This window comes from Cygnus olor, chromosome 3 (assembly GCF_009769625.2).
Source record: "Cygnus olor isolate bCygOlo1 chromosome 3, bCygOlo1.pri.v2, whole genome shotgun sequence".
In the NCBI taxonomy this organism is placed as follows: Eukaryota; Metazoa; Chordata; class Aves; order Anseriformes; family Anatidae; genus Cygnus; species Cygnus olor.
Genome location: NC_049171.1, coordinates 110,284,565 through 110,305,142, shown reverse-complemented (window position 1 = coordinate 110,305,142; position 20,578 = coordinate 110,284,565). Strand labels below are relative to the sequence as shown.

The following is a 20,578-nucleotide window of genomic DNA, read 5'->3' as shown; positions in this document are numbered from 1 at the left end:
TATGCTAATAAAAAAGTGTGGTATTGAATTCAATTACAGGACTGTCAGGACAACGTAGATTTGGCCAGACAAGTGAGATCAAAGGACCATCTGGCTCAGAGTGTATACTGGCTCAGAGTGGCCTACAGTCTATATTCAAGGAAAAAAATAAAAGACTAAGGTAAGCATACAGTGATATTTCTTCTACTATATTTTCGTGGTTTTCAGAATTCTGCAGAACAGTCTTTTTCTGGAGTCAGAAAATATATTTTTAGTAGTACTTGTGGATTTTTCTTTTCAGAATTTGCTAGCTCAGTATATCTCTGAGGACAGTAAGTTTTTTGGGGATTGACTGACATTTCTCATCAGGAAGTCTCATCAGGATTTGATATCTTGAGTTAATTGAGTTTTACGTAAGATTTTCATGAAAATAAATGGATAGCTTTCTGTTTAAATGGAACTGAAAAGGAAAGGTTTGCATGAATTTAGCACAAAAGTTTCCTATCCCACTTCCTTGTGATCCTTGTGATGTATCTGGATGCAGCTAAACCCATGAACAAAGCCCGGAACTGTAAAACTATGCACTGAAGTGGGAACTGAACTTTATTAGTTAAATGCTGAGCAGCTTGGAACAACTGCTATTGTTCCTGCTGACCCTAGAAGACATTGAAGTGTCTCTGTATAGAAAAGACAGTTCAAGTGCTGGGCTGTGAGGGGAAATAGTTATTGCCCATAGGGTGGATGCATGTATGCTTACTTCTACAGATGGAACAGAACTTTTTCTTGATATAGCAATGATTTACTAGTGGAGGTCATGTGTAGAGCTCAAGTGACTACTTAGAAACCTCAAAAAATGTAGTATATAGATTTTTACAGTCCATGAAGTTTATAAGACATGCTAAAGCATTTAAATCGTATTTTCAGTCAGTAGGAGGAGGTAATACCCCCATGAAAGGAAGTGATTATTTTGTAGTAGTTATGGGATTACAGAGGTAAATGTGAAAAGCTATCCTGAACTAAAAGGCATTCAGTTGCAAAGCCAGATTTTAATATTTCATATTTCTTTTCAAAAGTGGAGGAAATGCTAGTCCTGTTGGCTTCGGTATAAATGCAGCAGTGCTATAACATAAGCTGGAACCCATCTTTTACACTTGCTTGCTAACTATTTAGACTGCAACCCCTCTGCAATACATCTACAGGCAAATTTGAGTTATAGCATTTGCCCTGCACTATACCAGGAAGGGATGGGTGGTGACAGTGGACTAATTGCTGGGTACTCATGGATTGCTATTTGGTTTCTTAAATCTAGCAAGGGTTTTTTGCTTTTGTGGTTCAGGTTTGTCCAGAAACAAGGCAGCCTTCCCAAGTGTTTGTAGCACCTGCTCTCCATCTGAAACTTGTATGGGGTCTCTAGCCATTACAGTTTGGGGGGTGGCAGAGAGAGTTAACAGCCTGTCATGGACATTGTGAGACAGCTTTTTCACCAGACCATTGGATCAATCTATGGATCTAGAGTTTGTTTTTTAAAAACTCATGAGAGACTATTTAAGATGCAAGTATTAGAAATCTCTGAGCTGTTGGGTGAGTGTTCTGGGAAAGTATCACTTGTTTGCCCTGTTTTGGACTGTTCTCTGGGCTGCTGATACTGACTGCTGTCAGAGGATGCTGGCTCAAACATCCACCTAGTCAATGAAAGGCCTCTCGTTCTTAAGTACATATGGGATTCTTTCCTCTCCTTTTCATCTTTAAGTTTTGAAGCTTTCCTCTTCAATCAGAAAGGTTAACAGATTCATCAAAAAAAAAAAAAAAACAAACACAAAAACAAAAACTGAAAATTCAATTAATAGCAGCTAAAACTGGGGAATTTACAACATTATTTTTTTCTAAAATGGTCTCTGGGATGTGAAACAAAACTAGGCATACATTAGGATAGCCAAACAATATTTCTAATTTGTTGCAGGATAAAATGGACTCTATATACAAGCTGAAGATTTTTGTGATGTTTTTATCTCAAGCTACTTTCACAGTCATGGTGATACTGAATGCTGGAAACGCCACTGGACTATTCAAAGGTAATGCAAGCAAATAGTCATTGTTTAGTAGTCATTGTTTAGAGAGGTAGATCTCGTGCATAATAGCACTTTATGGTATAATGGTGCCTTAGGTGAGATCTATTTCACTTCTCCAAATACACCCTTATCAGAGCAAGGAGGAGGCAGCTAGTGGATCCTCCAGATGTTACAGACAGGTGCCTGAGCCCTTTCCAGTCCTTTTGAATTAAAGTGGTCTTGTCCCTGGTGAACCTGGATCTAGCTGTGGGTGAAAAGCAATTTTTACATATATTGCGCTTGTACCCCTGGCTGAAGCTGTTCAGGCCTTGTTTATAGAGGGCAGTAGAGCTTGGTTTGAACACTATCCAGCTGAGTCTGTCAGAAGTGGATGCTGTGCTTCTCTCTGGCTTTTACATGTGACTGGCTTTTCTGGTTCTGTGCAAGAGGAAGCTGCTCAGGGTTCCCCATAAGGGATAGTGATCCCATAATGGGTTTTTAAAGGCAAGCCAATTGCAGCATGTGGTTTGTTTTCAACAAGGGCATCCTCTCATCTCCCTCAGATCTATTGAGGTGTGGACTAAGCCTCGAGGAAGATTGCAGGGTGAGAAAACCAGCAGTCTTTCCCCATCCTCAGTATGTAGTAACACATTAGTCTGCAATAACATTCACCACTGTAGGTCTGTTCAGGACAACCCCTGGAAACATCTCGGATAAGTACAACACTGACTTCACACCAGCTGGCTGGACTTTCCTCATCTGGAATGTCATCTATGCCTGGCAGCTTGCCTGGCTCCTGTACGCCTTGTCAGGGATCTGTCGAAGGTATTTTCCACGCTCATGGTGCAAATGATGGGGGGTGGCTCTTCCCTGCTGTAGCTTGGCCTGTTACCCCACTTTCCTGGGGTAAAAGGCAGAGTAAAATCATTGCCATTCCTTTTGACTTGAGATGCTGAAGCTCTGGAGCTTCTTTGAGGCTCCACATCCAAAGCTGGAAAGCAGTTTGAAGGTGTATGCTCTAATATGTGAGCATGTAAACTGTTCTGTGATGCCTGGCTTCTGCTGATTCATGTGATCTGATACAGCTGCTCAGTCACTACTAGATACTGAAAATCCACAGGGGCAAAATTTCTGAATTACAAAGCTAATCCTTTTGAGTTTACTCTCTGGCAGGGGTCAGAGAATCAACAAGTCTCCCGGGTCATTGAATTGGATTTGAAGCTTTTCCTGGGGCTATGAGTTCAATAATTGCCTCATGAGTTATCTGTAATATTATATATTTCCTGTGGGATAGATTTTCAAGGGGGACCATGGACTACTTAGCTTGAATCTTGTGTATTTGCTGTTTTTACATGGCATATAAGAAGTCTCTTAGTTGACACTGGCCAATGCTGAAGGAAAAATTGTGTTTAAGATTGACTGAGTCCATGTATGTATGTACACACATAGACAAATATACATTCACACTATGATCATGTAAGCCTTTTTTCCCCCAGGAACTGGACTAAAATCCTCATAACCTTAGCTGCCACCACCAGTAGCATAAACTTTGGAGCATCTGTGGAGCAGTCAGTCCCTAGCACCCGCTGTATCTGTGATACTGCAGTGGTGGTGCAGAGACCAGCAAGAAGTTCTGTATCACAAGACATTGTTTTGATGGGGAAAACCACAGGGATTGTATTTTATCTCTGAAAAGGATGTAGAAGTAAAACAGTCTGATTTGAGCTGAAGTGCCCAACTCAAACATGCTTTTCCTGTTAGCATGAGGAAAATGGGGTCAGGAATGCTTGGTTGTTCAATGCAGGCATTGTTTTTCTTTCTCCATACCCACTTTTTCCTGACAGGAATGAACTTGGATGTGTATACATAAAGCCAGACTTGTTGCCAATACCTTTTTATGTGGCATGGATTCTAAATAATGGACTCAACGTTGGATGGCTATTTCTGTGGGACAGAGAGTAAGTCATTTCTTCTGTACATGCTTTCTAACCCTCATGATGGGACTGCCCCAGTGCTTAATTTTAACCATTTTCTCCTGCATGTGAATGCTTAATCACACCTGCGTGAAACACTGTGGCAGGTCTTGGTGAAAAGTAGCATTCATAAAAAAAAGTTAAGGGTTTTACACAATTTTTTCGTCTTGTCCATGAGGTGGATTGGTTGTTGAAGTCTAACATCTCCTCAAAGCTGCAGTTCTTCAGTGTTTTATCCCACAGATAAGACAAGAGCTATGACACCTTTCATAAATGCAGTTAAGCTCCTTACCTTGGATTGTTTTCATAATCACGCTCACATGAAGGGCTTATAATAGCACCACTGTCAAGAGGTGAAGAAATCAGCTGCAGTCAGGAGAATAATAACTTAATGATTAAGAGTAAAACAGTGTGTCAAAATGAGGGCTACACATAGTGATTACCTTTAATAAAGGCTTGATTAACTTAAAGTCAGTAAAGGCCAAACAGTAAAACTATGAATTAAGGTATTGTGACACCACTAAAAAATGCACTGTATGCCATGTGTATGTGTGTATTCTTTGTCCTAGATACCTCCTCCCAGCCCTGGTGCTCCTGGTAGCCCTCACTCCTGCCACGTGTGCTGCTCTCTTCATCTCACACAGAGCCTTGAGTATCCATTCCTCGTGGTTTGTGAAGGGTCACAAAGCTGAACTCTGGCTCATCCGGATCCTAGTAGGTGGCATGTAGGAAATTGCACTGTTAGTAAGTGCTCAAAACAAACAAACAGGAAAAAACAACCCACACCTCTGTATAGTGCTAAATGTATTGAGAATGAAAGATTCAAGGGCAGGAGATAGGTAAGGGGAGATTTCTGCCCTGACTTTAACTTGCAGGTGCACATAGGCTCTAATTGTAGCTCAGTTTCTGATCAGATGACATGGGAATGGATCAGAGCCAGTTATATCCCCCTCACTTCTCCAGCTGCCGCAGAATGAAGTTTTCAGTGAAGCATTTTAGCGCAGATCTTTGTGTGGTGGGGAGAGGAGTACTTCTTGCAGAGGAAGTGGGGGAATCGCCATTCCTAAGGGTGACTTCTGTTGTTGTGGCTGATAGAGATGTCCTCAGCATCTGACTAGTAAAAATTGTATTATATAAGGGGGTTAGGGTTTCAACCTTCCTGAGTTTTGCCAAATTCTGGAGGAAAATGACTTTTCTGCTGTCCCTGAAGAGAGTGGGTGTATATATTCAGCAAACTGCACAGAAAAATAAAATAAATGTATACCATCACTCCTTGATCCCTCCCTGTGCCCTCCTCAGATCTGCTACCCCAAACCCTTCCTCCCCCACCTAGGGGGAGGCCCTCACACTGCAGATCTTCCCCTGGCTGCCGTGTGTGCTTTAACTGCCTTTGGTTCCTTCGCTTGACGTTGGTGTTGCTCAGTGAGAAACTGGGTCAGCTGAAAAAGCACATCCAAGGAGCCAGGGGGGTTGTCAGCAGAGGGGGAGTCTCCAAAGCTGGGAGTCCATACGTAAAGGTTCCTACCCACCCTGCTGGAAATGTCTCTAAGTCTCTTGGCACAAAGTGGGAGTGGGCATTGTTTTGTATACCCTTGCATTTTGGTTCCTGAGACACAAGAGTAAAACAGGGAGTTAGGAGTAGCTGGGCTCCCTGTCCTTGCTCCAGAGTGACTCCAGCTTTCAATATTGCCTGCGGCAGGTTCCACATAGCAAATGTGCTTGCTGGGAGGTTTTTGAGATTCAAAACCTGTTTTCTCCCTGCCAGTTAAGGCAGCCTGCAACAACTGGGCTGAGCAGCCAGGCAGACTGTGTACTTTGGGGGGTGTGTGAGACGTACCCACTGCAGCTGCAGGGCTTCATATGGGGAATCCTACAGATGCCACTGGGGTGGATCTTGTGGGCATTTTGGGGACTCCAAAGCCTCAGCAAAACAAGAAAGAAATGACACTAGTAATTGCTGTTTTATCCCTGCTTGTCTGCTTGCTGTGCTGTGTGGCAGGTTCAGAATGGGCTGGCGCTGTATGCCACGTGGACCACCATTGCCTCTCTGCTGAATTTTGCTATTGTGTTGATCTACAAGTGGAATGTGTCCAACGAGATAGCAACAACTACCTCTTTGAGCATCCTTACTCTCCTCCTAGTAATATGGTAAGCAACCTCCTGGGTTCCTGCCTGACTTGAAGGAGCCCTTCTACCTCTGATATCACAAACAGATTGGATCATCTGCCCCAATTCATTAATAAGATCTGTCCCTGTACCAACACTGGGTACAGTGGCTTCTGTTGCAATTCATAGCTCACTTCATTAATTTTCTTCCCCTCTCAGTGAATGAAAACCTCCACTCAAAAGCAATTTTGTCACCTCACCATAATACACCCCATGAGGTTTTACATCAGGCAATAAGCATCCATTCTCCATGGTGCTGCCCCTACTTTGAAAGAAACAAGAAGGTTTTTTTGTGTTGAATTTAACCTTCTCCTTTACAACCCTCCACTTGTGGAAAATTTGTATCAAACGTGGCTTTATTTTTTCCCTAAACTTACCTTTGATAACTTTTTGTTAAATCTTATCAATTTTAGTAAATGAAAGATTTTGGAACATTGTTCCACATTGACCTGTAGCAAAACATTCGAAGTCTGACTCTTTCCTTAAGTTTTATATAGGAAAAAATAGATATCTTGGTCACTTTTCTTCACAGGTTTTATCAAGGTCACTTTTTTTCTTTACAGGTTTTATCAAGAAAACTTCTTTCTTGACAAGTACGTCCGTTATAACCTCACTATCTACCCAGTGGTCATAGTGGCTCTGACTGGAAGCGCGTGCAAGAACTTCTCACTTTCATCCCCAACCACCAACGGCATTTTTATAGGTGAATCTTTTTGGACTGTTTCCAATTCTTATAAAAGAAGGCCAGTAAACAGTTCCACATCTCTCCCGTGTATTAGGAGCAGAAAGACTTTCTTTTTGAAAAATATCTTTTAAAACTGAAAAATAGAGCTAGATTTGTTAGAAGGCATTTCATTTTGCAAACTAAAGAGTGGAGCAGAGTGTTTCCCTTTGCAATGGAAATTATTGCCCATGAGCCCTTGGGCTTGGAATCAAACCTTGCGTTGTGTCCAATTCACTTCCAGGTGCAATAAATTTGCCCTACAATTGTCCACCTGTGCCGTTTCAGAGAAGCTTGCCAGTTCTGCGAGCTTTTGGGTCTTCTGCTGGTAGCTCCGTGCCCTCTGACCCAGGGCAGGCCAACAGAAGAGCAGGGCTGGGATGGAGACTGGACTTCGTATGCCTTGTACCACTTGGGATACAGGGCAGTGCTTTAATTTCTGACCCAAGGAGAAGCTGTATCTGAATTCCACAATGCAAAGCCCTGCACATGTTCCCCTCCTACATAGAGCCCAGGCTAGCCTTGACAAGTTTTGCCAGGATTATTTGGTTGCTGCAGGCCACTGTAGCTGAGCTGGATGTAGTCATGCACTGTAAAAGGGCTTAAGCTGTATAAATACTGTACAGTCAACAGCCTGGTAAAAGCTATGCCACCATGAGTAGTTTTATGCTGGCATGAAAGGGACTGAGACGCACAAAGTCTCAATCCTGCTGTAGCAATTTGGGATTCCTATTCCCACCACAGAATCAGCAGAAGGGAGTGTAGTGCCACCCTACAGCCTTCCCAGTGCCACATACCAGTGGTTAAAGCCCATTCCTGGACTTGCACCACTACCATCATCAAAGCCACTTCAATACATGTTCTCCTTCTGCTGTAAGGGCAGGGTGGGCAGCTGGGAGCCAGGTATTGCCTAAAAGCAGCTAGCAGGATTTAGCAGAGCTTGTCCGCTAAAGCCATGAGGCCACAGGTGGCTCCTGTCCTAATGGTTATGGCCATCAGGAATGTGGAGGTGTGTAATCTCTAGCAGACAGCTGTGTTCCTGCAGGAGGTGCTTCTACTGCTTTTATATCAGCAAAACTTCATTCTTAGTGGTTCAGCTTGTTTGGCTGGTAGGACAAGAATGTGCTTTTCCCAAACTAGTGCATGTTTCTTTATATAGTTCAACTATTCTTGGATTGTTTTGTTCATGTAATGCATTTTTATGCCCGCATCCGTAAGATCTACCCCTTTTACATATGCCTTGACTGGGAAGTGTTGGGCTAGCTCTACTGGACAGCAGTGAAGCTTTGAAATCTGTGCCTTGCCCCACAGCAACTCCCTGATGGACATTTCTGATGGGGGGCATTGGCTCCTCTATAGCATTCTTTGTTTTTGTCCTAAGCACTTTCCTGAATGCCTGCCGTAATGGGAGCTAGAGTGTGACAAGAAGCACTGACTTTCTCTCACATGCTAATGTATTTGTGTTTCTCTTCCAGTTATACTGCTGGCAGTGACTTGTCTTATCTTTGCTGTTCGCCTGGGATTAGTCATATGGAGGCACTGTAAGAGACCACTAGAAGCACCAAGAACCCCACATCCATCAGGCACAGTGGCCTGAGACCTCTGACATGGTGATGATGTGGCAAATACTTCAGAGGGAGAAATGAGAATTGGGCATCCTGTATCCACTGCTCCTTCCTTCCAGTATCAATTGTCTTGTGTTTTTTTTTTCCTATTTCTCTTTGTGTTCTGAATTAGTATGGTTCGTGTCTGCAAATCTGCTCTCCTCCCATATTCTCTCAGATCAGCTAGTCACAGCCCCACCTTGAATCTGCACCGTCCTTCGTTTGACTCTGCATCAGTGGAGGAAGAGGTCCTGCAGATGAGCAGCTCTGAAAACCTTCCTGATGGCTAAGCTGGGGCTCTGCTCCTTCCAGTGTGAGGAAGGCTGTCAAGAGATGCCTGGCAGGCTTGCACAGACAGTTGCCCACATTCTTTCCCTGAGATTTTGTTCTTATGTTAAAGTGCATCTCTGGGTGAACCATCCCTGGGAGCTATGGTGGGAAGCGGGAGGCTTCATTCCTTACTGACTTTGGCCAGTGGCCGTCCAGTGCTGGGCATCTGCAAGCCTCAGCGATCCCTTTCCTGCTTCTATTTGTCACAATGAGAACAGAAGCTGCAAATCTAGAGATTGACTTTTGTGGTGTTAATTCTAATGTTTGATGTCCAAGAGCAGGGTGGAGGGATAGCACAACTGCAAGTCTTCAACCTATTTCAGGTTATTGTAGCTCTGATGACTCTAAAAATTGAAGATGCATTCACTTTTCAGCATACATTATGGTCTCTAGGCCTCTGCCTTGTTTTTTGCTGACTTTCTCAGTTAAGTTTGTTACTGTGTCAGGGACTCCATCTGCGGACCTGCAATAACAGGGGATCTGTGCCTCTCCTGCTCCACCTGTAAGACAAAGGAGATCTGGGTCAGGTGGGAGCAGTGGGTGGCTTTTCCCTGAGCTGTGCAGTGCACAACTTGTGCTGGCTGCCTGCCTCCTGCTGGAGGATGGCTTGTAGCTGCTCTGGCGGGAGGTCAGACGTAACGACGAGATGATACCTGATCTGAGTTGAAGCCTGATTCTTCAAAGGGTGCCCATTTTAAAATTTAACTTTTTTTTTTTTTGACTAGGTAGAGTGAGTTCATCCTGGCTGAGTGCTTTGTCATGGGGCTCCACCACTGTGGACTTGGTATTAGGAAGCCTGAGAACAAATTGATTGAATTGTCAGATCACTGCCTCTATTTCCTGTGCCTACTGGAATTGATGGTGCCTGGGTGGTGTCGGGAAAGTTTTTCCGAATTGCTGCTGCTTTCAAATGCTGAATATCTTGCAGTGTTATTACAAAGGTGAATTCTATTAAAATATGCTATTTTTTACATTTAACAAAGAACACAACCTGTGTTATGCAATTCTTGTCCCTCTCTTGCATTTTATTTCTAAATAAAGTCGCTAATGCCAGTATTCTGTGTTAATATGCAAGTAAATCACTTCTGTAAACCTCACACATGCCTGAAACAGAGGTCCTGGCTCCTACCTTGCTTGTGCCCTGTCTTCTGCAGGGACCCCTGGGTCTTGCTGGAGCTGCCCCTCCTTGTGGGGCTGTGCAGGGGTGTAGCTGCTCGTAATCCCATCCTCACCACCCCAGAACAAGCTGCAAAGAGCTCCTCAAAGGTCTGCTTCTGAGTGCTGCTGAAGAGCTGCAGCAGCACCACGTTCGTCTTGTGCAGACCTCCCCACAAGAAATCCCCTGGCAATGGCCCCAAAATGCTAGGGCTTGGTGAGCCCCTACCCTGGCCACCCACAAATAAGCTCCTGGCCCCCAGACCTCCTTCCAGCCACGTTTCCCCAGAGCTGGGGTAGGCAGACGTTCCCACAGCAGTCCTGCCACAGCAAGCCCCTGCCAGCTCTGGGAAAAGCAGCTTTCCTTGCATCAGTGGCAGGAACAGGAGCCTAAAAATATCAGCAACCCCCCCCGCTTTCCTTTTAGCTGGGGGGAAAACAGGGTTGAAAACTAACAGTGTGAACCTTCCCCTTCTAGTTCGCAATGTGCTATTTTTAAAGGCCGTTTCTTCTGAAATGCCTTGTTTCCACTTGTTTTCCAAAACCAGAAATACCAATGATGTGCGTTTTTCCCCACAGCGGATCATTCAACAAAGCTGCATTTCATGAAGCCGCAAGCCTGCCAACATTTTAGCAAAAATAATCTGCCTAGCCTTTGTTTTCACGAGCGATTATAGGATTTGGGTGAATTTTACTGGATTTAAAATTTCTTGGAAAGCTGGTGGCGTTGGGAGTACAAAGCCTAAAAAAAAAAAAAAAAGTTTGTTGTTGTTTCTTCTCTCTTTTTTTTTTTTTTTTAACTGAAAAGTGTAATTCACAGTCTAGGATGAAACCCAAATCCCCCGATTGCCTTGCCTCCCCGTGGGGCTGGAGGTTGGAGCCACCTGGAGGATGAATGGAACTGGAAGATGTATGGAGCTGGTAGAGCTGGACACCCTGTGGTTCCTTGTAGGGAAAAATGAGGATTGGCCAAGCCACCATCAGGTAGGCAATCCAGTGCTGACCCTGGGGTACCTCCTTCTGCTGGCTGGGGCCGGCTCCATCCTCCTCATCCTCCTTGCACATCCTCCATGCACAGCAGCCTCCATCCGAGGAAGGTAAGGGACTGTCCGTCAGTTTAGCGCTGTTTGCTCCTGAGGGCTGGATGTTACCAAAGCTGCGAGACGGTTGTTTTCAGTAAAAATTCCTGGGGAAATCTGATTTGGAAGAGCGTCGCATCGAAGTAGTTGTGGGTCAGGGGAAATACGCATTTGAACCGAGTGAGCAAATATGTTAATTCAAAAGGAATTAAAAAAAAAAAGGTTATAAGGTCCTGGCTCTCGTTAAAGTCTGTGACTTCCAGAGAAAAACATGCCTCATTTCTCAGATTAGGATTCATCTCATTCCTCTTTGGTGACCCCTAGAACGGAGGAGGTGCTGGGCTCCACAACTCAGGGCATAGTGCTCCTCCTGTGATGGTCTTGGCTGTGTGGAGCTTGGTGCTCCTCCTGTGGTGGTCCTGGCTGTGGAGCTGGGTGCTCCTCCCATGGTGGCCTTGGCTGTGGAGCTTGGTGCTCCTCACCTGAAGGTCCTGCTGTGGAGATCGGTGCTCCTCCTGTGGTGGTCCTGCTACGGAGCTCGAACGGCCAGGCCAGGCAGCAAGGTCTCGTGCTGGCTTCCCAAGCACACAGCACGCAGGCAGAGACACTGTGTTACGATCTACTTTGTTCTTGGCTTGATGTTGCTAATGACATTATATTAAACCACTCCTGGGAAAGCAAATGAATAAATAAGATTGAGACAGAGAAGAAACATTACAGTGTGATGGAAAGCACAAAGCTTTCATCCAAAATTCACTGCGACAGGAGCATCGCAGGTGCCTTGCCCCTTCTCAAGGTGTCTCCTGGAAGAAGCATCGACCTCGGAGACGAAGCACAAAATCATCTGGTGACAACACAGGGGTAGTATCCCGAACACTCATCCTCTGGGCTCGGGGCAAATCCTGGCTGGCTGTGCCTCCACTGCCTTATCTGTAGAGCTGAGAGGAACAGGAGCAGCCTCTGTGTGGAGGACAGCGAAGATCTGCAGATAAAAGCGCCAAAGACGAACGGCAATGATTAAAGGGATGCGTGCTCTTTTCTGTGCACGCAGTCTAAACATGCATGGGCCATCCTGGGCCCTTTGAAAGCTGTTAGATGTTTTAAAGCTAAATATTTATTTTATCTGCGCAGAGTCGGGACAGCCCTGTGTTGGGAGATTAGCTCAGCTCCCTCTGTCAAAGACATCTCAGCGAGGAGACGCAGGCTCGGGCATGAACACATGGGAAAAAATGCTGGATGAGTGCGAGATCCTGACCCTGCTCCTAGCAGAGCCTGCAGGGGCACACATCAGCCTCGGGAGCTGGAAACTTTGCCTCAAAACCCTGAGTGTCCACACCAGAAAGCTGTGTTTTTTCTTGCCTCTTGGGGAAGAAAGGGGCTCGAAGGCCCTTGCCTTATGTTTAAGGCACCGAGAGAAGACGTTGCTCTCTTGGGACGGGACTGACTGGGGCCAGGGAGCACTGGAAGTGGTGGTGACACTGTTTGGTAACTCAATTCGTCTTGATGTTGTTCTAATAGCTTTAAAAACTGGGCGGTACTGGAAAGAATTTGGCTTCAGTGACCCGTAACATGAATTATTTTCATCCAAGAGACAAAAACCCCAGTGTTTGTGCTTGTGCCCATGTGCGTGGGTGTGAACTGAAGAGCAGAGCATCCCCTGGCTCCGCAGGCAGGGCTGGTGAGCACGACATCGGCGTGCTGAGAGCTGGAAAACGCTGCTACTGCCTTCCCCAGCACCAACGTGTATTTTCCAGGAGCAGACCAAAGGAACAGCTTGCTATGGAAAGCCCCTGGGGCTTCGAGAGGAGCAGGGTGGCTGAGCAAAGATGTCCAAGAGCTATGGCACAGCTGGGTGGGCTTCCTCGCCCCCAGGCTCTATCTCAGTCCCATTAAAATCAAACTGGGGAAAGCTTCTGCCCACTGGTGGGACTTCGGGGCTGCGCTCCCTGCTAAGCGCACCCTCCCAGCCACCCTGCTGCTCTTCTGGGGACACCTTGCTCCCCACAGACATTCCTGGTGGTGGCCTCTGGCACTCCCTTAAGAACTCCTTTTGTATTTACCTGCTTAAACCAACTGCCATGGAAAAAAAAATAAAATCCACTTGAAAACATTTCAATTAAACCATTTATTATTAGCTTTCAAAAGACTGGAAATCATCAAGAGATGGCCACCAGATTCCCAACAACAGCAGAAGGAGAGAAGTTGGGGTCCATTTCCAGCATGCCCTAATATCTGGTGAGCTGGGGGAACTGGGAGAGGCCGGCGTGGTGACCTTTGTGGGCACCCCCTGGTCTGGCAGAAAGGGGTCACCACGTAGCTGGTGGGACTGTAGGTGTCAGAGTGAGGGGCTCAGGGGCTCTGGTGCTCATGTGGACTTGGTGAGGTCTCCAAAGTAGAGGAGCCCTGTGCACCTCACCTGCATTAATTGGGTGCTCACACGTGAGCTAATTGGGTGCTCACCTGTGAAATAATGAGGTGTTCACAGGTAAAACAACACACATGTTAATTAATCATGTGCTCATGCACGAGCTGGTCAGGTGCTGTGCATGGACCAACTGGGAGCCCATGCATGAATTAATTGGGTGCTCATGCACGAGCGAAGGTTGGGTGCTAATGCATGAACTCCTCCAGAGCCCATGCATGAATTCTTTGCTCACTCATGCTTGAGCGTTTTGGATGCTCATGCATGAAGCAATTGGGCTCATACATAAATTAATTGGGCGCTCATGCATCAGCTAATTGGGTCCTCATGCATTAATTAATTGGGGATTCTTGCATGAATTAATTTGGTGCTTATGCATGAACTATTTGAGCTCCTGTGCATAAATTAATAGAGCTCGCATGTATGAATTAACTGGGTGCTCGTGCATGGACTATTTTGGCAGTCACACCTGAACTAACCGAGCTCACACATGAGCGCTGCAAACCCCATTGTTTATGCCCAGTATGACCCATGATGACCAGACTGGCTGAGGGCCACACATGTCCTCCATCACCTGCTGAGCAGGCAGAGGCATTGCATGGGGCGGTGTTGCCCGAGCACCCCGGTGCCCAGGACAGGCCCCACACACCAGTGACACTGTGGGAATTTCTACCCCTACCCAAGAGGCGTCCCAAGACGTCTGCTTGGGAGGACACCGCCCAACCTGCTCTGGGATGCATAAACACAGCAGGGGTGCACCCTGCTCGAAACAGCAGGAGGAAAAGCTGCCTGCCTCACCCGACTGGTGCGGTTTGTGAGGACGGGTGGAAAAACAAGGAAAAACACTGCTGCACTTCCTCAAACGAGAACATCTTGTTCAGCCAAATGCAAAGCCATTCCTCGAGGGCGCTCCTGAAGAGACGGGGCGATGGCAACGACGCCGGTGCCCTGCTGGGAAAGTGGGAAAAGAAGCATTTGATAGTTATCACAGCCTTACCACAAAGCATATGCGTGCAGCGTCATAACAAGGTCTCTGTCAGTGCTTCTGCACTGCATCTCTGGGGAATTTGGACTCGCAGCTGCCATCAGAGTGAGATGTCCCTGATGCTGGAGCAGCTCCAGCCTGCAGTGGCGATGGGGACACCAAAGGCAGGCAGCAGTTTCTGCCTGACCCTGCAGCAAAATCAAACTGGGAGAAATGGCAAATGTCCATCTGCTTTCTGCAGAGTTTGGGGTGGGTGTAACTGTGCAGAGCTGGAAGGGGCACCCATCCCAGATGGATGGTTTTGTTGGCAGAGCCCACGAGGAGAGGACTGAGACACCGAAGGAAAAGCAGGTGAGGGCGCAGTGGGAGGAGAGCGTGTGATGGAGCCCCAGCATCACCTCTCCTCAGCAAGAGGACTGCTTGGACCTGGGCTGGCATCGAGGGAGCCCACGCCAGGACAGACCCAGGTGGCTCACTGGGATGAGAGCGACATGTGGCTAGCTGAGGTTACAGCCCATAGCTCTACCTGCAGCTCCCAAAACTTCTCCTTTGTGTGCCCAGGGAACGATTTTTCAGGAGACATGGATGGTGCCAAGGCCTGAAGAAAGACTTGAAGAAGAAAATCGGGTAAACCCAGAAAAAAAATCTATTGCCTTGGAAGAAAGACCTACCTGAATCCGTGCAGAAACAACTTCATTGCCTGTAGCAGTGATGCCTGCTAAAGATCCTTCTTGAGATGCCTTCAGGCTGGGCCCAGTTCTTTTATTGTTCCAAATGAAGACTGAGGGAGTGGCAGTGCCCCAAACCCAACTCCTGAGCAGGAGTTCTCACAGAGGAATTCTCACAGAGCCGATCTGCTTGCTCAGGCTCTGACAGATCTGCTCTGCCAGGGCCCAGGAAGCTCTGAAGAGCCTCTTGAATGCTCTCGATGGCTTCTCAAGGTAAACATCTTACGTTGTGCGTGCTGAAAGTACCCACAGCATGGAGGCTTTAACATGAGGAACCCCTGAAGGAAAGAAAAGGAAGCAGAGGAGATGGCAAGCATGCAAGGGGACAGAGCTGAAGCCTTGAAAGCCTTTTTCTTTCTGAAGCAGCCCCATCTCCATTGCCGGAAAGCTCTTGCACAGCCAGAGAGCCACCCTGGAGCCTCTCCGGTCCCACGCTGTATAAAACCACACATCGTATTCCCTATCAAAGGGCAATAAACACACTTTAAGTGTGTTTATCTCCTGGCTGACAAGCTCAGCTTAAAAGCTCGGTTTGCTAAGCCGGAAAGAGCTCTGCCTTGGCGCAGCAAGCTCGCCAGGCTTCAGGAGGGTGCTGGAGAGCATCCACCCTGTGGCACAGAGCCGTAATTCAGCCCAGTTACTGCCTCAGACCCCCAGCTTAGCATCCTGCAGCAGACGCCGTGCTTGTGGCAGCACTGGGACTTTGAAGGGAGGAAGGAGGAGGCATCACGAGGTCCAGCCTTGTGGCTTCTGCTGGGACTGGAGGTGCTGGAGGTGCCAGGACGCTTTGGGAAGGAGCTGCAGACCCAACGTGCACCCGCAGTGCTGGCTGAGAGCAGCCCAGTGTCCTCCTTCAGCTGAGCCCTGGTGGGGAGGCAGAGGTGGGCTCTGCTGGGGACGCAGCAGCTGCAGCACCAGCTAAAGCCACTCCGGGTGACGAAGCTATCACCCTACGAGGATGTTGAGGGCAAGTCTGGACATCTTCTGCTGGGATGTGACTCCTCCACGGTGGGTGAACTTGTGTGAAGCAGGAAAACTGGTCCTTCCAGACAGGTTGTGAGCAGCCGTGCCCTTTGCTCCGGCTGATCTCCTCTTCCTCTCAGCATTTCCCTGAGGTTCAGCATAGCAGGGACCTGCTAGATGGTTTCTCCTCCAAACACCACCACCACCACGCAGCATTGCCTCTGCAGGAAACATCTCCCAAAGAGCCCTTTTTCCTACCATTTAGGATTACAGCTGAAAATGCAGCACGGAAACATCCTCAGGCAGCAAAGGGGCTTTGAAGGGATGGTGTAGAGCACCATCTAGTGAAGGTCCGTGAGGAAACCAGCGGCTGCAAACCCCTGAGGAGCTGCTGGTGCCTGCTGCGTCCTGCTCTTCCTCCGCCAGTGTCTGCATGGGGAAACTCGGTCCCAGCCGCAGAGCTGATGGCAACCAGAGCAGAGTGCAGCTTCTTGTGGCTTTTTTCTAGCTTTTTCCTGCACCCCGGGGGAAGCAGGCAGCTAAATCAACATTACAACCTTTTTTCCCCCTCTTCTTTTCTGAGGCATGACCTCTCTCTACCTGCAACTTCAGCCCAAGCAGCTGGAGAGCTGCGATCCCCCTCGCAAAGCCCGTGAGATGCTGTGGAGCCATCTACCTGCCTCCTGCCGGCACTCTAATTAAAACCTTGAGGATGAGTTAACACCTCCATTTTTTTTTATTATTTTTATTTATTTATTTTTTATGGACATGTTTGAAGTCTCTCATTGCTTTGGGCAGTCTGTGCTGTAATGAAGTTATTAGCTGGGGACACGTCGCTAGTGGTAAATCACTGCCACCACCCCCATCTGGGGGCAGACAGGCCCGTGATGAGCTGCTCCATAGGATCGGGGACAGTCCCCAGCTGGGTCATCCTCTAAGGTTGCTTCTTCACAGCAGCATGGTACCAATGAATGCCAGCCCGGTTTTCAGCATGGCCAGAGCTCAGGTTCAGCCTTCCGCTGAGCCTCGAGGGCTCTGCTGTCTCCAGCTGACCTGCAGCATCGTGCTGCACCCTACCCAAAGGGTGGACCTGCAGCTCCACGAGGCTCTTTGGTGGCTGGGTGAGCCTCTCTGCCCCCATAAAAGAGCTGAAGACGCTCAGGTTCGCTCAGGGCGCCTTAATGCCACCCCATACAAGCACGGCCTCTGGGGAAGGAAGGACTGTGCCCTTGCCCTACAGGAGAGGTTGAGCAGGATGTGGGGATGAGCCCTTGGCTCTGTGTAGCTGGTTGTGCCTGGGGACACGGGTGCTCAGCCCTGGGACCCCACAGCACGGCCTTCTGCTGGGGCTTCAAAACCCTCTAGAGGGCGCCCTGATCCCAAACATCCCCGGCTGAGGCCCTGCAAGGCTACAGAGGTGCTGTGTGAGCGTAGAGATGTAGGAATTCTGTTTTGTTGTGGTGGTTTTCTTATCTTTTTTTTTTTTTTTCTTTTTAAGGTTCCACACTGCCTTAATGTCCCCACTGACCGCAGTGACAGGCGTGCTTGCTGGCTCCTCCTGAGGCTGCCTGCGTGTCTTGAGCATGGGTTCCCCATCCACACCTCTGGAGAGGACCACCAGCTCCTTCCTCGGGGCTGCCAGTAGGGGATTTCCCTACGGGACCCTCATGTGGCGCAGAGATGCTGTAAAGCCCGTCAGGGGATGAGAGCCTGGCTCCCACCCTGTGCCTCTCATCCCTCAGCAGGTGTGTGTGGCATGGGGATGGGCTGCTGGCCGTGCTGCTGAAGAGCAGCTCGCCCAGCCTCTCAGGGACACAACAGACGTCACTTGGTGCCACTTGTCCTTATCTGCTTCCAGCAAGCCTCAGAACGGCTTCCTCCCCATCCTCACACCTCCCTTCTCCTCAACTACCCACAGCATCAAATCCCACCTGATTTACTCCGTGGTAGGAGGCTCGTGATGCTGGTGGGAGCAATCCCCATGGATAACTCTATTGGGATCGAGGCCCTGTGTGGGCCTTCCCTCCTTTCCTGCACTTACCAGCCCTGCAAAGCCGCGCTGTGACATCTGATTTCCATCCACTTGGGCAGCAAACAGACATTTTTCTCACGGTCTCTGTGCTCTCACGCCTTGGGTCTCTGCCAAGTGCTCCGCATCTTCCACTTTCTTTATTTTTTCTTCTACAGACTGAGTTGTCCTCTTCCCCTCTCCCTCCTCTTCCCACCCTCTAAAGGAAGCAAAGGAAAACATCGCTGGCTCCCGGCACACTGACGTCCCCATGTCACGGAGGGCCGCAGGCATGCGGTGGGATGATGGAGCACTTCCAGGGGTGGGGACAGCCTGTCCCCGCACCCTGCCTCCGCCGTCACCTCCTCCTGACCCGCCGCCTCCCCGTGGGAAGAGGAAGGGAACAGTGAGGGCTCCTCGTCACTTGTTTCCCAAGTCTGAATTTCCCTTCATGTCCCGGCACCACACCCACAAGGGAAGAAGAAGTCGTGTCCATGTTGGAACAAAGAGGACCCAGCACGGGCGCCTGCTGGCATCTCCTCTGTCATCTGCCATGGCATTGCATCCCTGGGTCTGGTCACTTAAAGCATGATGCAGTTATTAAGTACCGCTGGCTGCTCCTTGGGTGCTAAATCCATTTAGCCAGAAATTCACTAGAACTGGAGCTTCACTAGAAATGGAGCTTCACCAGCTGCCCTGCTGTTTTCCTCAGCATCCCTCCAGCCCCGCTCGGCTGAGTCACTCCCGAGCGCGCAGCCCAGATGATGCAGAAGTCACCCAAAGTGACGAAGCACTTTAGGAAGCGAGTCCTCTCCTAGCTCTGCTCATGCCTTCACACCACAACACCCATTTGCCACCCCAGTCATGGGCTGGCAGGGCTGCAGCATCCCCACCTTGATGTGCAAATTTGCTCTCGGCTTGCAAGCACCCTCTCCTCTGGGAGGAAAAAAAAAAAACACCGCTCATTCCCCTGTTATTCAGGGCACTCGTGGCCTTTTGCAGGGAAGCCACGCAAGCAGTGTGGCTCGAGGAGAGGCTTGTTTGGACCTGGGTGAACTTTGCCCCTTCTTGGTTTCTGCTGTCGGAAGCAGAATCCCTTGGGTCAAAGGGGCTCCCTGCTTTACGCAGAGGAAGTCCTGCTGAGGTGGATGGCCTCGCCGTGCTGAGGTTGTAGGCAAAATGATTGATTTTTGCACTGCATCGTGATCTGAAGCAGCAACGGGTGTCTCTACGTTTTCAGGACCTTACCTCTTCTCCTTACCCCCACAAGCGGCTGCCACAGCACCCCCGCGGTGCCCAGGCCATCCTCAGGACATATAGTACAACAAAACCCGGAGTGGAGGCTCGGGTTGACTTTCTTTCCAAGAAACCCTGTATTTTGGGGCAGTACAGTGAAAGGCTTCTGATGAAGATGAGGAGGGGAAATCCAGGAGACAGCCCCAGATCAGAGGACCTGTAGCTGCAGCAGGTTGGGGTGTGGGTGAGACACGGATAGTCTGGTGGAGCAAGCAGGAACAACTGATGCTCCTACCAAGCCCCACTGAGTCATCCTTGGCATTTTCCTTGACTTTAGGCAACGTTGCTAAAACAGTGTCTTTCATCTCATTTCTAGTTCTCGTCTTCTGTTTCTTGCTGCCATATCTGAGACCACCACCTTCTCCAAGAGGTTCACACGGGCACTTTAGCACTCGCACTGAAATTCGTGGGACCATGGGTGGCACCTGGGACCATTCCTGTGGGGTTATTTGGTGCCTTCTGCTTTTAGCAGAGCACCAAGAAAACCTTTTGGTTGTGTCCTATGTAGACCAAAGGGGAGTGCTGCTTCCCACCCAGGCAGGTCAACAGGAGGTGCTGGCTCATCTTTGAGGCACTGAGGCACTGCGACTTAATGATGTCTCTGATTAGGTTTTAATTACTGGGACGCTACTCCTGTCTCAGAGGGAGAGGAGCCTGTCCTTTCACTTCCTTTGCCTGTTCTCCTCCTTTTGTGGAGGTGTTATGGAGTCTAGACAGGGCTGGGACCTGCACCTACGGCTTCTCCTCTCTTTTAGCTGCCTCGATGAAAGCACAAGCACGATGTGACTCACCCTGCTTGCTTGTACGGGAGGAAACTTTCATTTATTGCTCCCCTCTCCTACACCTTCTTTAGGTAAAATGGGTCCTACCACCACACACCAAATTCCCCAGTCTGTTTTTGGGGGTCAGCCGTCCCAGGGGGAGCCTGGGTGGATGGGAACTGGGGACAGACCTCCCTTTTAACATGTTTTTTCCCTCCTTGCATCCATGAGGACACCTGGAGGCTGTGGCGTGGTTCTGACACGGCTGGAGTTTGGTTTGAAAGGAAATAATGACAAATGGAAGTAGAGAGGCAGACGGAGACTTGTAGGGTGTTGGATTTAATGACTTTAATGGGTGCT

The 20,578-nt window shown here is 48.4% G+C and overlaps 1 protein-coding gene across 10 annotated transcripts in view; it reads left to right on the top strand.

Annotated features, from left to right (window-relative positions):
* Positions 1-9,877, top strand: part of LOC121068173 — a 68,299-nt gene extending 58,422 nt beyond the window's left edge. For 8 of the 10 annotated variants that reach the window (XM_040553238.1, XM_040553239.1, XM_040553234.1 and 5 more), the window contains 8 exons: positions 40-160; positions 1,940-2,051; positions 2,708-2,852; positions 3,872-3,985; positions 4,570-4,714; positions 6,000-6,148; positions 6,730-6,869; positions 8,363-9,877. In XM_040553238.1, coding sequence (XP_040409172.1) covers positions 1,946-2,051; positions 2,708-2,852; positions 3,872-3,985; positions 4,570-4,714; positions 6,000-6,148; positions 6,730-6,869; positions 8,363-8,484 — 921 coding nt within the window. In that variant the 5' untranslated portion in view covers positions 40-160; positions 1,940-1,945 and the 3' untranslated portion in view covers positions 8,485-9,877. The remainder of the gene's footprint in view (positions 1-39; positions 161-1,939; positions 2,052-2,707; positions 2,853-3,871; positions 3,986-4,569; positions 4,715-5,999; positions 6,149-6,729; positions 6,870-8,362) is intronic. The other 2 variants (XM_040553241.1, XM_040553242.1) reach the window with 1 other exon arrangement.
* Positions 9,878-20,578: the final 10,701 nt, after the last annotated feature.